This window comes from Pipistrellus hanaki (assembly GCF_964339955.1).
Source record: "Pipistrellus hanaki genome assembly, chromosome: 2".
NCBI lineage: Eukaryota > Metazoa > Chordata > Mammalia > Chiroptera > Vespertilionidae > Pipistrellus > Pipistrellus hanaki.
In genome coordinates, this window is record NC_140504.1 from 155277471 (window position 1) to 155294118 (window position 16648).

The following is a 16648-nucleotide window of genomic DNA, read 5'->3' on the forward strand; positions in this document are numbered from 1 at the left end:
AACATAGGCCCTGTGCCCCTCTTCCTTTTTTCTGCTCCTAAAAAATATATTCTTGACTACATCATTTCAACTTTTTCACAAAACTGCTTTCATTGAATTAGTGATATCCTTTCTACTTTAAGCAAAAGTTGTTCTAAAAACCTGTCACATCAACTCTGCACCTGTATAAGCTATAAAGCTATTGTTGAGGATATGGTTCATTAAATTATGTGCCAGCTAATAATAAAAAAAAATCTCTTCCATGGGGAAATGGGCACTGTTCTTCTTTTCTTTTTGTCATGTTTTCTTTCTTTTTTAATTCGTACTTTACCAATCTGTTTGCATATGCCTTCTTTGCAAAATTCTCCAAATCCTTCTTAGAAAGCACATATAATAAATTTAATATACAAATTTAACTTTTGTGATAATGGTAATAAAATGATCAAAGTTGACCCAAAAAAACTAAACTGATGAATTTTATAATCAGCATAATACTACCATTGATAGACCTTTTAGTCATTAAACAATTCTTCAATACATAGGATTGTTACCTAAAAATTGATGAGATTAGTTAAATTACTGAGTTCAAAATTTTCAGTTCTATAGTTTGCCTCTATGATAATTTCATTTCTATTACCAATGCTTTTCTATCACCAATCCCAGTTTCTATGGAAACCAATGGAAGATTGAGATGAAAAGAAAGAGAAACCTATAAAATTTTTTTCTTTTAAAATAGGAACATTTTAATCACAAATACTATACATAAACAAAAAATCATAACAATACATTCTTTTGGGAAGATGTTCAACACACACACACACACACACAGAGCTTTATTAGAGGAATTTGGCCTCATTCATGCTAGTGAATTCTTACAAATATATTTGGTTTCACAAATGGAAATTATCAAGTTACTGGTAAAGATTCTTCTGGTAAACCCCAAGAAAGAAACAATTCTCATGGTTTAACCACTTAAGCAAGTGCAGCTCATAGTGGTTATAAATGAAGGTAATGGCTCTATTGATTTTCAATTGGAAAACGTTGTAGAAGCAAGGAAGAAGATAAGTGGGGAAATATCATTTAAAAACTGGTTTTAATACAAGCAACAATGGCTATTCAGCAATATATAAAGTCATTTTTTCCTTCGAGTTGAAGTTATACATTATTTACTTTTTTCTTTTGTGTGTTTTCCAAACTTCTACACTTTGCATAAGTAACTTTTATACTTGAGTATATAACTATTATTTAAAGATAATTGAGGCTCGTAGCAATGTTACTCTTATCTTAATAGGCATTTTACTTTGGTCAGGCTTATTATCTGTTCTCAGGTAATATGATGGACTAAATAAATAAATGTGGCAACAATTGTGTTTAATTATACATTCATCAAAGTTCTCAGTTTCCACCAAGAGTGCTCTTGTTTTCCTGGGTTGGCTCATGACCACATAGTAGTCCTCAGGTGACAAATATTAAAGACACAGTTTGTGCTGCCTACTAGGTGTACCGGTTAATAATGCGGATATTTTCAATAGATGGAGTTATACATATGTTGACATATGTGCGATTTGATATGTATGCTATTTTGTTGTATTGCTCCTTCAGATTACTACTTGTTTCAATCGATAGCACATGCACTTTCTGAGCAGCACTTCAAAACGTACAAAGAAGTGGAAAATTGGGTCTCTGAATGGTCTGCCTCAAAACAAGAAAAGTTCTATTGGGATGGTATCCACAAATTACCTGAAAGATGGGGGAAATGTGTAGCTAGAGATGGACATTACTTTGAATAAAGAACTTTTGATGTTTCTCTTGAAATTTTTGTGTTTTTTCTTTGATTACAAAATCTGCATTATTACGGTTAATAATGCAGATTAACTATTAACCAGTTAATAATACAGATTACATGTGTAACTCCATATATATCTGTAACTCCATCAACATATGTGTAACTCCATCTATTGAAAAAATCTGCATTATTAACCAGTACACCTAGTAAATATTATCTTTTTACCACTGAGATGGACTTGACTCATTTTTCAAATAATTCCGTAGGACAGCACTGTCCAATAGAACTGTCTGTGAAGATGGAAAGGTTCTAGATGTGTGCTGTCCAATATCGTAGCCATCAGCCACAAGTGGCTCTGGAATACTGGAGATGTGGCAGTGTGATTGAGAAACTGGAATTGTAAATAGGCTACCATATTGAACAACACTGCTGTAGTTGTTCCCTCACCTGGGCCAAGATCAGCATCCCTGACTCAACAACATCCTTTGCTCAAGGACAGTGTTCGGACAAGCCAAAGTCCTGCCAAATTCCTAACGTTACTGAGATAATGCTTTTCCTAAAAAAGTATTACTTGATTTGTATGCCATGCTTATATTGGAGCCAAAGATTTTTTATAAATAATTTTTTAAAAATCTGAATATCTTTCCTTTGTCTCAGATAAAGGAAACACATTTTTTTTTTTTTGCCTTGTCACTCTTTTAAAAAATATGCTTTTATTGATTTTTAGAGAGAGAGAGGGGGAGAAGATAGAGAAACATGGATCAGCTGCCTCCCGTGTGCATCCCCACAGGGGATCAAGTCCGCATGTTCCCTGACCAGAAATGGAACTGGCAACCTTTTGGTGCACAGGACCATGCTCGACTGACCAACTGAGCCACACCAGCCAGGGCAGCCTGTTCACTCTTTAAAAGTATATCCAGACATCAGCATATAGAGTCTATGTGGTTGATTTAAACATTGGCCTCACATTTTCAAAAAATAATTTGGAAATAACTAAAAAAGACTCTTCTTAATTGGAGTAGTAAATAAATGCTACTCTTTTTTTTTCAAGTTTCAGACTGGGATTTTTACTTACTGTTTCTACAACCCCTTGGAAATTTTAAACTAAAATCTGTTTCCTTACCGAAACTTTTTTTCCTCCTTCACGTGCACACTCTGCTTTGTTATTGTAGGGTGGTTCATGTGGGCTGGGCTGCTGGAATTGATTGTTTTCATGTAGAAAAAGTTGTTAAAGGATCTGTTTGTTCTTTAAGACACATATAAAGAATCACATGGAGTCAGCAAACATACCATAGAAGAAACAATTTCTAGGCCAAATTGTAGGGCCTACCAATCTTGGCAGGGTTCCTTAAACAAAGAGCGGACTTTGGGGCCCATAATGAGGCTCTATTCAGCAGGCCAGTGTAGTTAGGTCAGGAGAGCAAGGAGAGGAAGAAACATCCCAGGCAGGAGAGACTGTGTGGATCTAATCCTCATTCAGCCAGTACTTCATTTACAGGTAGAGAACAGACACCAGGACACACTAACACTGAACAGAAATGGATGTATATCTAATTAAAGAATGAAAATCTAGCTGCATTATACTTTACCCTGGGCCTAAGCCTTCCTGAGGGTCATCAATACACCTAGCACACACAGCTGACAGCTCCAAATCTGGGCCTTTCCTGTACACTTGCTCGGGATGAGCAGAGATGATGCCCTCAGGCCATGTGTAGGTGGAAATCTGAACTGTTTAGGAAAAAGTTGAAGTGTAGCCTGCATGGTTAGAGTTTGTCTCTGTGTTAGAATGCATTGTAACACACAGATGCCGGAAATCTCAGACACCAGGACAGACAGTTCTGCAGGGGACAGGTACATCCGGCCACATGGAGAGCAAGACAAGCCCACCTTCCTACATGAAACCTTGCCACGAAGCCCATGAATATTAGACTGCAAAAGCACTGTCACTAGAGATGGGCTTTACTGGATTTTTGAGGAACTGAAATAAGCTCAAATACATTAAGCCTATTGTGTAACCCTGTGTTGACAAGCCATTTATAAGCAGGCACCATCACCTATAGTTCATAGAACTACACCAGTAAAACCATAAATTTCCACTTCAGATGCCCAAAGACAATAATTTGGAAGCTAATCCAGCCATGTAAAAGTGGACTGGGTCCACAGATGAAAGGTCTTAATCAATCTGGCTTTGAAAGAAAATCAAGTTGAGGCCTCTAAGGACCAGAAGCAAACAGAAACTTGGATCCCTATGGTCCTGGTATGATAAGGAGTTTTCAAATTCGGTGACCACAGTTAGTGGGGAAACTTGGGTAATGTTTCCTTCATAGGTTGTACAACTAGCAGCTTGTACAACCTATGAAGCTCCGCATCCTGTTTCAGAGAACATGTATTTATTTAGAATGTAGCCTTTTTTTCAAGTGGGTCTGCATTATTTCTGGAGAAATCAAAATTAAGTAATTTCCCTTTCCTAATAATCATGACGACTTATGGTATTTCCAGTGAAGAAACAAAGAGGGTACAGGCACTAATAAGTAACTTTATATGACTTGGAATGGTGGTGGTACAGGAGCACTCAGGGAATTCCACTACAAAGCTCTGAGCTGGAGTGGACAAGTTCACAGAATCACGGCCAGGCTCATTAATGCAGCCTGACTCATAGTTGCCCATGCCATGCCAATGCCAGGCACCTGGGTGCATATTCCACCAGAGATTTAAACTGGTGGTCCCTGGAAGAGCGGAGAACACTGAGGTAGCCATGGGGCCTCACAGACAATGAGCAGGTGGGTGGTAGGGACTTTAGAAGAAGGAAAAAGGACAAGACTGAGGGTGGCAGAGGGAAAGAAGCAAGAAACAGCAATCCAGCCTGGGAGCAGGAGGGAGAGAAAGCAGAGAACAGCTAACAGAGCTTTGCAGGGGCCAGAATGGAGAGGAGGGGACAAGAGAACCCAGGGAGGGGACTCAGACAGCAGCAAAGAGAAGACACAGTAGCAGAGAGAGTACCTGAGAGAGAGTAAACGAGAGGGCTCTGAGCCAGAAGCAAGAGGTGAGGAGAAGCTGAGTCTTCTGGGTCTTTTTTGTCCCCTGCTGAATAGAGCCTTGATTATAGTGTTACCCAATGTCTGGTAAATTTCAGTCTATTCCCTTAACATTTCATGGCAAGAACTACATGAATGCAAACGGCACCCCAAAGCTAAGAACCTTGAGTCAAATGTGGGCGAAAAACTCCTGCTATAGCTGCAATTAACACCCTAATGTAGGTATATTATGAAGGGTGATTTTTAAAAAAAAATTATTTTTAACCACCAGGTTTATTTTTGTTCCCACTCCAGCCCAATGAGCCTAATGTGAGTCAATTCCCCCCTCCCCCCAGTAACAGCTGTTCTTTTGAACCTTATGAATAGGCATCTGATTTAGATTTGAAAGAAATCATTTTAGAAGTGGGTGCAGACTCCCATAAGCACAACTCAAGATAAATCCAAGCCAAGGCACCAGAGATTTCTTTAAAAATCAAGAAATCTGGTGACTAGCATGGAGTCAGAGTTTCTGTTAAATCTAAATCCAGTGGATGCATTTTCCTCCTTCAGGCAGTAAATTCAGAAATAAGCGGTTTCCCCCCCCCCCCCCTACTTGTGAAATTAATATAGAAAATGTATCTGCAGCCGAACTACAAAAGGGGAAGTTTCTTTCAATTTTATTGGATCTCAGCTCCATTATGACTTTGTGGCCTCTGTTAGAGAAAAACATTCTCACATAATGAGCTTTTATATCATTAAGTTGGAAATGAATAACAGTTGATGGTAGCAGCCCCTGCAGGAACTGTCTGGTTTGTGACCCAACATACTGATGACTAGTTTGCTGGCCTAATCTGGGGCAGGGTTTAAGGTGAATACAATAAATAAGTTAACTTGACTAAGTCTGCATGGCTGTCCCATGCAATTCCTATAGAATATTATAGCAGTGAGAAGACATTTAAGCTACTTTTTTCCTATAGAAAAAAAAAAGAAAAGAAAAGATATGGGGCTTTAAGAAATTTAAACATAGCATATATTGAAGTGCAAACCTACTAAAAATGATCATTTAAATACTTACAATTCCATCTCTATCAGGTGAACCTCTGTAACAAAAAGAAATTTGTAGCTATTAGGAAGAATTAATCATTCTTGCTACATAGACTATAACAAGAAACATTAACCACCTCTCCCCCCTCTCCCCAGTTCTCACCCCAGTAAATCTGTATAATGCAAACTAAATCATAGCAAGTCAGTCCGGTGGTATTTGAGTGTGGGGATTGTGTAAGTGTATGTGGGAGCGAGATTCTCATTAAAAGCAGAAGTCCAAAAGACACCAAGTTACAGCAGCAGTTTTGGTCCCCTTTGAAGAGGAGAGCTCATTAAGTGTCTGTCCCAGTCTGTGGCTCCATTTAAAACTAGCACAGGGCATGTAAGCCAACTGGCTCTCTCTCATCTTCTCCCTGGGAATGGTCTTCAATTCTCCCTATAAGAAGGAACTACTATGGTATTGTTCAACCTATTTTGAGAATCTGTATTTTCTTCCATATTTCTCTATTTACTGCTCCAGTGATTATAGGAAAGCAGGAAAGGGAGGGCCATGTTTCCTCAGGGCTCACTCTGATGACTCAGGGGAGTTCACCATGGTGGTACTGTGTGTGCCACCGTGCTCAGGAGTAAGGGCTGAAGAATAGGATGACTCTGAGTGCCCAGACTCCACCACTTGTTAGTTCTGTAACTTCTGTAAGCTAGCTTAGATCAAATAATGTATACAAAGAATTTATAACAGTCCCTGATACATAGCAAGTATTCAAAACTGCGGGCTATATTTTTTTCCTCTTACATATGCCTCTTTACTAGGAACACAAGACTGTCCACAGCAGCCACATTAGACTTTGTAGCGATAGAGGAAGTGCAAATGGTTGTGCAAAATCATATCGTAATTTTGAAAAAATAAACTGGAGAAGCCAGAGGAAGAGGCAAGAGGGTGGTCACTGCATCTCTTCCTCTTTTAATTCACTCTGCAAGGAACTGAATTATGCTTAGATGGGGACCTGCATTATTTGGAAGAAAACCTTAGATACTTGAGGTGGACTGTGAAACCTTGAGGAGTGTGGTGTGGTTGGAACTGTTCTTTAGGAGGTGGGACAAGGTAATGAAATTATTTATTGCTTCATAGGGTAGGGCAGAGAGAGAAATGCAAAGAGTTGGTGGGACATCTCCTGAGCTCCAAGATGAGACTCCCCTTCTCCACCAACACCTCCTTTTAAATTAGCAGAATATTTTTACTTGGATTGCAAAACACTTGGTAGAGGTTCATCGTTTTTCATAACCAGTTCTGTGCCCATGTGGATATAAGGGCTAGAAGCAGAGAGGATGCTGATATTGCAAGACTATGGGAGTTGGCAGAAATTTTAGGGTCCTTGGATATTCCTTAGCTATGGGAATTAGTCGGTTTAAAAAAATTTCTTCTAAATTAGAAGGACAGAAAGAGTCTTAGCTCATTAAACTCATAATTCATTGAACAAATAGTGAGTGCTTATAATCCGCCAGATACTAGGCTAGGATCTGGAGATAAAAACATGAAGCCATGCTCATCATAGGAAGAATGAGACAGGCAAGTAAACCCAGTGAGATATCATGGCCATAATCAGCTCAGGCGCACAAGAAAGTACAGAGAAAAACTACCAACTTACACTCATCAAAACCAGGTTTTCTTTTTAGAACGATATAATGCAAAAAATAAAAATAAAAAGAGCATTTCTTTTTTTCTTTTTCTTTTTAATATATTTTATTGATTTTGTACAGAGAGGAAGGGAGAGATAGAGAGTTAGAAACATCGATGAGAGAGAGTCATCGATCAGCTGCCTCTTGCACACCCCCTACTGGGGATATGCCCGCAACCAAGGTACATGCCCTTGACCGGAATCGAACCCGGGACCCTTCAGTCCCCAAGCCGACGCTCTATCCATTGAGTCAAACCGGTCCCGGCGAAAAGAGCATTTCTTAATAGAATTTTAGCTTCTGCTAAAGGAATTGAGAAAGAGGTGATTGTATCAACTTTTGCACAGGATATATCCACAGGCACTGATCCTTGTGGGGATGTCTCTAGGGCAGGAAGTAATAGATATAAAGAAAACAATCTCTGGAGATAGATCTGTAGTGCTGCCCATGATTGGTATAGATATATGGCATCCTATGAAGCATCTTACAAGAGGCGACTTGACGATTTGCATATTGCAGCTATGTACTGTATGCAGTAATTGTATATATGTATGCAATAATTGTATACAGCAGCATTGGTGTCCTCTTCTGATCCTTTGGTCTTATCCAGTGATGGAAATGGGGCTGGTGCTTCTTAGGGTGGAGACAGTAAACATGGTGGTTAAGAGCACTGGCTGTAGAGCCAGACTGCTTGGGTTTAATCAATCTATATTTCCTGCGGCAAGTCACTTCATCCCTTTGTGTCTCAGTTTTCATCTACAAAATGGCCATGATAATAGCATATACATATACCCCACAGGACAATTAGAGGATTCCATGAGTTTATAGAAGTGAAGAGCCCAAAACAGTGCTCAGAACATAGTAAATACTCATTAAATGTTATCTAGAATACATTTACTATATAATATATCCTCTGATGGGGAGCCGAGAGATTAACAGCCTCAGACTCTTAAAGTTCTGTTTGTTTCCTAACCCTTCTTATGAAATTTAATAATTTATTTTAAGTTATTTAAAAAAATTTAATAGCAGACCCATTATATTTACTGACTTCTACTTTAAAACTAATCATTTACCATAGACCATTTGCCTCTGGTTTAAAAAGTGCCAGTTACCACTGCCTTTTTTCTGTTTTCCTTTTATTAATCTTGATTATAATTTTGCCCATCTATTCTTTTTCTTCTGGGTGATAAAAGCCCAGGTGCTTGATTCTGGATAAGAATACTAGTTTCAAGTCTTATTTTCTGGGTAACCTGCAACTTAGTTCCTTTTGGCATTGACTTCTCATTACTAAAATTGAGATATGATTTCTAACCTTACTGAATTACTGTGAGGATTAAAAGGGATATCAATGCATACAATAGACCCTGCACAGGGCCGGCCACTTAGCACTGGCTCGTTCCTTTCCTCTCTCTACCAGGCACTGTAATGATGATTAAATCAGGAAGCTCTGGTCCTAACCCCACTCTATAACTAAGGAGGTTCAATCAGCTGAAGTTGGGGCTGGTGGTACACCCTGAGGGAACTGCAACAGTTGTGACGACAGCTGGCATCAACGAAGTTTCAATGATGGCAGATTAACATAAGCATTACCTATAGCTGAAGGGACAGCAAATTCCCAAAGCATTTGGCCAACCTTATGAGCTGATTAGAGACAAGGGCTCATGAAGAGCAAAGGCTGACACTGAAGTGTTGGTCTTTTGACCATCACTGCCACTGGGACCAATTTATGGCTAATTTGCTATCACATAAGTATTATTTTAACTCCAGTGATAAGTTAAAGAGACATGCTTGGGATTCTACAAGCACATGTCTCATCAAAGTATCTCAGATAGATATTGAGCAACTATCAAAGCCATGAGGAAAAATTCCTTACTTTCATACCTTTAGAAATGGTGATGAAGAGCAGAGCATGCAAATTAGTTCTGCCTGCTCTGGGAAGGCTATTTGATCTCTTTTCCCTTTTGAGGGAAATTTTTCCTCTTTAATTTTCTTCACAAACCCAGAGATTATGTGCAGTCAGTTGCAGACACTGTCTTCAAAGAAAAACGGATTTGATTTCTGCTAATTATGTTCTCCTGATACGTGCGTGTCTAGTGATGCCCCATGGCACATTATAGATGACAAGAGATGTTGCTGACAGGCTGACTGGTACAGTGTCTGGCTCTTTTGGGAACTTAAGATTCCATCTATTGTAAACTGAGGCCAAGGAAAGGAAAAGCATATTCCTGAGGCTGTGGGAATGCTGGCAACACTGGAAGCAGAGCCCAGGTCTGCAGGCTCCAGTGACAGAACCATCATGTTTTGGAGGTTGTTTGGAAAAGGGCAGTTTCTTAAGAAACAATAGTAATTATGTGGTCCTCAAAAAATATTCCTGGGGAGAGATCAACCAAAGGACTTGAATGCATGCATATAAGCATAACCAAAGGACACAGGCACCAGGGGGTGAGGACCAGGGGGTGAGGGCATGTGCTGGGGGGGGGGGGGGGGGCCTAAGGAGGGATAAGGACACATATATAAGGACACATATGTAATACCTTAATCAATAGAAAAACAATACCTTAATCTTTTTGAACAGGGGTGAGGAATGTCTGGTGCTCGGACCACATAAGGCCCACAAAATCATTTAGTCTGGCCCTGCCAAGGCAACTGCAGGAGAGACTAAAAATTCAATAAACCTGGGAGCTTTTTTCATAGCAACATAAATTTATATTAAGTGAATTATACTAAGCAAATGATGTTACGGTATACATATCCACATGACCCCTGGCAGAAAAAAAGTCTCCCTATCCCTAATATAGAACAAGACTAGAGTAAAGGTAATTTCTATGAAATAATTACTTACCAAAAGAAAAAGCATTAAGAAAATGTAAAAACAGGTGATTTAATATTTGCTATCTATATTAAAAAATAGCTTTTATTTCCCCCTAATCCTTTATACTCTCTGGCTTAAAAACCTGCAAGGCTTCAAGGTTACCCACTGCTTACAAAAGGAAGTCCAGGCTCCATAGGCTGTCACTTCCTATCTGATCTTGATGTCCTTTCCAGACTTGCCTCCAGTGATCAAGTAGGTAGGCCAGGTAGGCCAACTGCCTTATTTGTCTTGTCCTGAATACCAACTGACTTTTCCACCTTGCTGCTTTGGCTGCTGTTCCTTTAGCATGAAATGCCTGTCTTCAACTTGAAGGTCAAACTCAAAGTTCCTCCCTCCCTGAAGCTTCAGTGATTATCTGTCCAAACATGAGCTTTTCTGTCCTCAAATTCTCATGAATTCCATTTTTATTTGCTCACAAGGAACTTACCACATATTAATTTGTATTAGTAATAATGAGTAATGTTGCTGCCATTTACTGAGCATTTTACTAAGTACTAGGTCCCAAACTGGTCATTTCAAATGTTATTTCATTTTGTTATGTGAAAGCTATTTCCGTTTGTGTGCAAGATTTTTTTTTATCCCATTTACAATAATAAAAGGGTAATATGCTAATCAGACCGGACGTCCTTCTGGGCGTCATTCAGACGTCCTTCCAGATGAAGCCGGGGCTGAAGGGAAGCGGCCCAGGTCCCGGGTGCCCGCTAGTGGCTGGAGGAGAGAAGCCCAGGACCCAGGCAGGGGTCCTCAAACTTTTTAAAGTGGGGGCCAGATCACGGTCCCTCAGAGAGCTGGAGGGCCGGACTATATGAACTACTAATTCCTACTGTAACACCTCGGCTGCGCTCACTGCCCAAAAAACCTGGTGGGCCGGATCAGACTCCTCTGCGGGCCGCATGTGGCCCGCGGGCCGTAGTTTGAAGACCCCTGTGAGGGAAGCCAGTGTCAGCAGCCAGGGGAAGGAAAGCTTATTATTACACAAATTTTCATGCATCGGGCCTCTAGTGAATTATAAAATCTTGGGAGGACAAGGACACAGGCAATGCTCAGCAGCCTGTGATAAAATGTATGCACGATAAAAGTATAAAGGAAAAAAAGCTAAAGATGATAAATAAGTGTAACCTTCTCCATTTTTACCTGTGCCCGAATAACTATTGATTTTCACATTTTCTAACTTTCTTTCATGGATTCCAGCCAAATGATGGGTTTAATGGGCTCATTATTCTGATTTAAGGGGACCACACAAGGTCTTCAGTTTTACATGGCCACAACCAGCTGCTGGGTGTAATGGTGCAGTCCTTACACTGGGCTTCGCTGGAATCCTGAGTTCCCGGCCTTCTTATATTCCATGCATAAGTTATCTGCCTGGCTCTTAGAGACACCTGAGATTTTGTGTCCGAGCTAAATACTCTGCAGGGCTATTTAAGATGGTTAAATAAATGCAAGAGAATTGTTACATCATTGGACATATTCAAGATGGGTTTATTAGAGTCTGTGGGCAATTGATTATCTTGGGTATGATCATTTAAACCTGTAAAAGTATTCACAGGATTGTTTCTGGCACTGGCTTCTTATTTAAAGCCAAATAGCCTATCCTGTGAGTTCTGTTGGTTGATTTACAGTTTTGCTTGTACAAAATCTTGGCATCAAGCAAAAGCTTTGGAATGTTATCAGAAAAATGTTATCTGGCTAGGCCTAATCTAGGCCTAAAAATGTTATCTGGCTAGGCCTAATAGGTCCTAAACAGGTGTTTTTGCTTCTTCATTTCACTCAGGGCAAACCTAGAGGTAGTAATAAATACTCTTAGTCCCCACAGAAGCAACAGTAATACTTCCTGCCTCCCAGATTTCTGGGAAGCGTGGTTATCAAGTTGTAAAATAACACGTGATGAAAAATTGAACACATGATCTAAAGTCTTTATCTCTATAGCATAAACCTAAGAACCATTCATACCTAACTGTTACAATTTAACCAGAAACAGAATAGTGCACAATATCCAAGAAAACTCTATGTCCTCTAAACGACAATGACAACAGCATCTCTTTGAGGAGGCAAACTTTTAAAGGACTTACGTAGAATCAGTGTCCTTTTCTTTCTTCCGTATTCCAAAGGCCTTTCTTGTACGTTTTTTCAATCCTGTGGGAAAACAACAAAGGGTCAAAGCAATCTTTTATTTGAATGTTCCTGGCAACATTCATATAAACATTTTTTAAAGTTGCAACATATCTCTTAAATTTGAATGTTCAAAAAGCAGGGAAAGTTTCATCAATTGGGTGGATATATATAAGTGTTTATGTGCATATAATTCACTATTTTATATATATATATATTTATATTTAAAATATACTTTTATTGATTTTAGAGAGGAAGAAAGAGGGAGAGAGAGATAGAAACATCAATGATGAGAGAGAGTCATTGATCAGCTGCCTCCTGCACACCGCACACTGGGGATGGAGCCCACAATCCAGGCATGTGTCCTGACAGGGAATCAGACTGTGACCTCCTGGTTCATAGGTTGACGGTCAACCACTGAGCTATACCAGCAGGACCACTATTATATTTCCAATAGATGTCTTGCAAAGATTCAGCATTGCAAGTTCTTAATACCATAAGAAACATAAGAATGTAAAAGAATGAAAAGGAGAGATTAGGGCATGGTATTGCACAAGCTTTTCTTAGATTATTGTTATTCATACTCAAATTGGCCTTGCCAAGAAACCAAGTTACAGATTTAGAAGACTAGCAATTTCCAGGTTAACCATATTCTTGAGGTTTGGATAATTCCAAGACACAGAATATAAAAAAACATACCAGGAGAGCTACACTGGCCTGATACATCTTTATATCCCATATTCCCACCTCACCTTTTTCTATTTCTTCGATTCTGTGGCTAACTGGATTGTTAGCCATTCTTTGAATATACCCTAACATTTGTAGTCAGTATCTGCTTCTTCCTTATGTAGTCCTTACCTCTGGTTAAAATACCTTTCCTATTTCGTTGATATTTAGAATGTTAATTCATCCTTTACATCCTAGCCAAATGTCAGTCCCGATGGTGTAAGAAACTGACTATCCTGTGCTTCCCTCCAAATGTTGCTCTTATAGCAACCTGTTTCACTTAATAGGTCCTGTGTCTGTTTCCCTGCTAAGCTGTCAGTCTTTCTATGACAGAGGCCAAGGTCCCTACATTTGTATGTTCCTTATACCAAGTGCAAGTACCAGATAATATTTGTTGATTTAAAATATCTCCCAGGAAGCATCATGCAGGTAGGGTAGAGATAAGGAGACTCTTTTCTGTCATCCTGGACAAAATCCAGTCTTCCTGTCTCCATTCTTTCCCTGCCAAGCTTTTCTTGAGATTCACATTTCCTATATGTTGCACAGTTACATGTGTGACTTGTGTTTCTTATGTTAGTTTTATTCAAACATGCTAAATCCCTACATATTCAAAACCTTAGGTATTTTCCTGGTGGTTTGGAAAGTCTTCTTGACAAATTGGAGTGGAAAAGTCACTGACTTCAGAGTTTGTTTGGCACTACCAGGTGGAACAAAGGGAAAATCATGACAGAATCAGTGATTTGATGACACCTTCTTCCAAAACATGTGAGTCAGCCCAAATTTCTCACATTATCTGAGTCACTCATTATTTGGCTTTTAGGGTACTACTCAAGTCTAATCTCCAAAGAGCATCTGTTCAGTATAATTTTGCATTTTCATAGTCATTTCATATAAACCATTTAGGCCTTTAAAATGTCAATGTTTGTTTTAAAAAATATGTGCCACATAAATGTATTCTTCCTTTCTCTTCACAGGAGAAATTTTGGGAAAACAGTTATTGACATTTAAAAAGCTAGTCACCTACAACATTTAAGAACACTTTGGCTCCATTCATTTTTAATTTTGTTAAAAACTTTCTTCCTTCTCACCTCTGCCTTACCTACTTACAGAGACAAAATATCAGTTATAATCATCATTTCCTCCTTTAATTTTCCTTGGGCTTCTGAGTCTCTTAATTGGTTCCTCCATGCTTCTAATTTAGCTTTGGGTTAAAAATGAATATATTCATTTTATATATATAAACCAATCACTAGTGGTTTTTATAGGACCATAAAACAAATGTTATTATTATATTATGTTTTATTTTCTACAACTTTAACATGATTAAGAAATAACATGCTCTTCCAAATAGATCAGAAAATACATACAAATTCCAGTAATTCTTGTATTAAATTAGTAACAGAGCAGGCAATAGTAGTTTTCCACAGACTGTCCTGTTTTTTTTGACCACCAATTTGGACAACAGCCAATATGAACTAGGTTATTAATGTCACGAGTTGTCCATTTTTCAGTGAAAAGTACACTGGATCAGGATTCAGAAGACACAGAGTCCATTCCTAGGATCATTTTTAATTGTGGAGTTGAATACAAGTTACATTCCTTTTAGATTTTGATCTCTCAAGCCTATAACAAATCAGCCAATAATATTAAACAATAAAATAATTTGCACATATTCACAAAATGCTATGTAAATTTGTAGCTTTAGTTTCATTGAAAGTCACATTTCCCATATGTAGGATACAACTATATATAGAATGTATATAGGAATGCATCAAAGATGTGACATTCCAGAAAATCAAAACAAATCCAACTGGTGAACTAAATAAATAAATAAATAATCATTAAAAACTTTTCTCCCCTTAAAAAGTGGAAAAGATTTAGGAATTTTAGGAAAGTATGAAGAAAACTCTGAACAAAGTTATAAAATGTAAAAGTCATTCATATCTTAGCAGCTCTTTGAGGAGATTCAGGAAGAAACAATTGCACCAACTGTGTTAAAAGTTAGTAGGCCAGAGGGAAGGGGGATGGGCAAAGGCGAGCAGGGGGGTAAGGGAGAGAGGATAGAGACAGCTGCAAAAGTGTAAACAATAAAAAAAAAAAAAGTGAGTGGAGAGGTGTGCGTATGTTTTTTTAGAGTTTATTTTAAAATTTCAAAAAAATTCCTTGAAAAAATGATGGTCAAAGACCTTACAGGGATAACAAATATGCTAATTAGACTGGACAGCCAAACGACCTTTCAGATGTCCTTCCGGACATCCTTCTGGGCGACCTCTGGGACATCCTTCTGGACGAAGCTGGAGCTGCGAGGGCCGAGCCCCTTGCACAAATTCGTGTGTCGGGCCACTAGCATATGATAATCTGATAAACTTAACAAAACACTAAGTCTAATGATTCTTCATTTATGACCCTAGAACTCCATGAACATTTAAAAGTAATTTTCTACAGTGTAGTTTTTTCTGGGCTAGGACATGAATTTTTTGGTCAACTATTCTTTACCAAAATGGGAGGAAAAAATAGTGTTTTTGAGAAATGAAGTGACTTTTCCCCTAGCCAATATCAAAACAGCTCTAAAGGGGGGGGGGGGGGATGTTATTCTAATGATCAGGGACTAGAAGGGTTTTCTCTTTCCCAAGCTGTGGAACTGAGAACATCTTCCAGTGTGTATCCAGAACTGCCTTCTTAGATCAGCCACACAGGAAGTTTGGCCTCTAGATTCTCTCTACCCAATTTAGATTCTTTTAGCTTCCTTTGGGATTATGGGAGAAGCTAGTCAAGTCTGGGAACAACAACACAATTAAAAATAAACTAATTTTTAAGAGGACAGGAACGCTTACTTCAAAATAGGTAGTTCTGGATATGACATCATAAGATAATGGAATAAAAGCAACAAATGTAGCAACTGACAACAGATATGCGACACATGCACAGTACAAAGAAATTCCATTATTGTAACACTGCTAGCTGCCCTTACTGAGGTCCTAACTATTGGCCAGGAACCAGTTGCTTTTCATATACTGTCCTATTTAATTCTCTTACAAACCCTATTAAAAAAATAGAAGGTGTTTCCATCTCAAGTGATGGCCCTAACAGTTTGACTAATTAGATCGTATCATCTCCAGGGAGAAACTGAAGGCTCCTCTTATACCACTGCTCCTTCAAATGTTGAAGTTCTTTCAGACTTAGTCCTAGCTTCCTCTGTACCCTCTCCCTGAGACAAGTCTTTCCACTCACAAGGTTTCATTTGCCATCTGTATGTAGATGAATTGTGAATCTGTAGGTGAGCTTCTGAATATGCAGTACTTTTTCTTAGAGTCAGGCTTTTATAAAACGACATTAGATTTCTTCAAATGCCTCAAGGCTCCATTTACTATACATATAATTAAACCTATGGAGGTATGTTCAATCATTTAGTTTAAAATTATTTTCTAAATATAATTCCCCTCG

The 16648-nt window shown here is 38.7% G+C and overlaps 1 protein-coding gene across 5 annotated transcripts in view; it reads right to left on the minus strand.

Moving 5' to 3' along the window:
• Nucleotides 1-16648, minus strand: part of SGIP1 (SH3GL interacting endocytic adaptor 1) — a 204664-nt gene that overhangs the window by 96752 nt on the left and 91264 nt on the right. For 2 of the 5 annotated variants that reach the window (XM_084871368.1, XM_084871369.1), the window contains exons 2-4: nucleotides 12439-12502; nucleotides 5855-5879; nucleotides 2889-2960 (exon numbers count right to left, since the gene is read on the minus strand). In XM_084871368.1, the coding sequence (XP_084727494.1) occupies nucleotides 2889-2960; nucleotides 5855-5879; nucleotides 12439-12502 (161 nt within the window). Of the gene's footprint in view, nucleotides 1-2888; nucleotides 2961-4765; nucleotides 4850-5854; nucleotides 5880-12438; nucleotides 12503-16648 lie in introns of all 5 variants that reach the window. The other 3 variants (XM_084871372.1, XM_084871370.1, XM_084871371.1) reach the window with 2 other exon arrangements.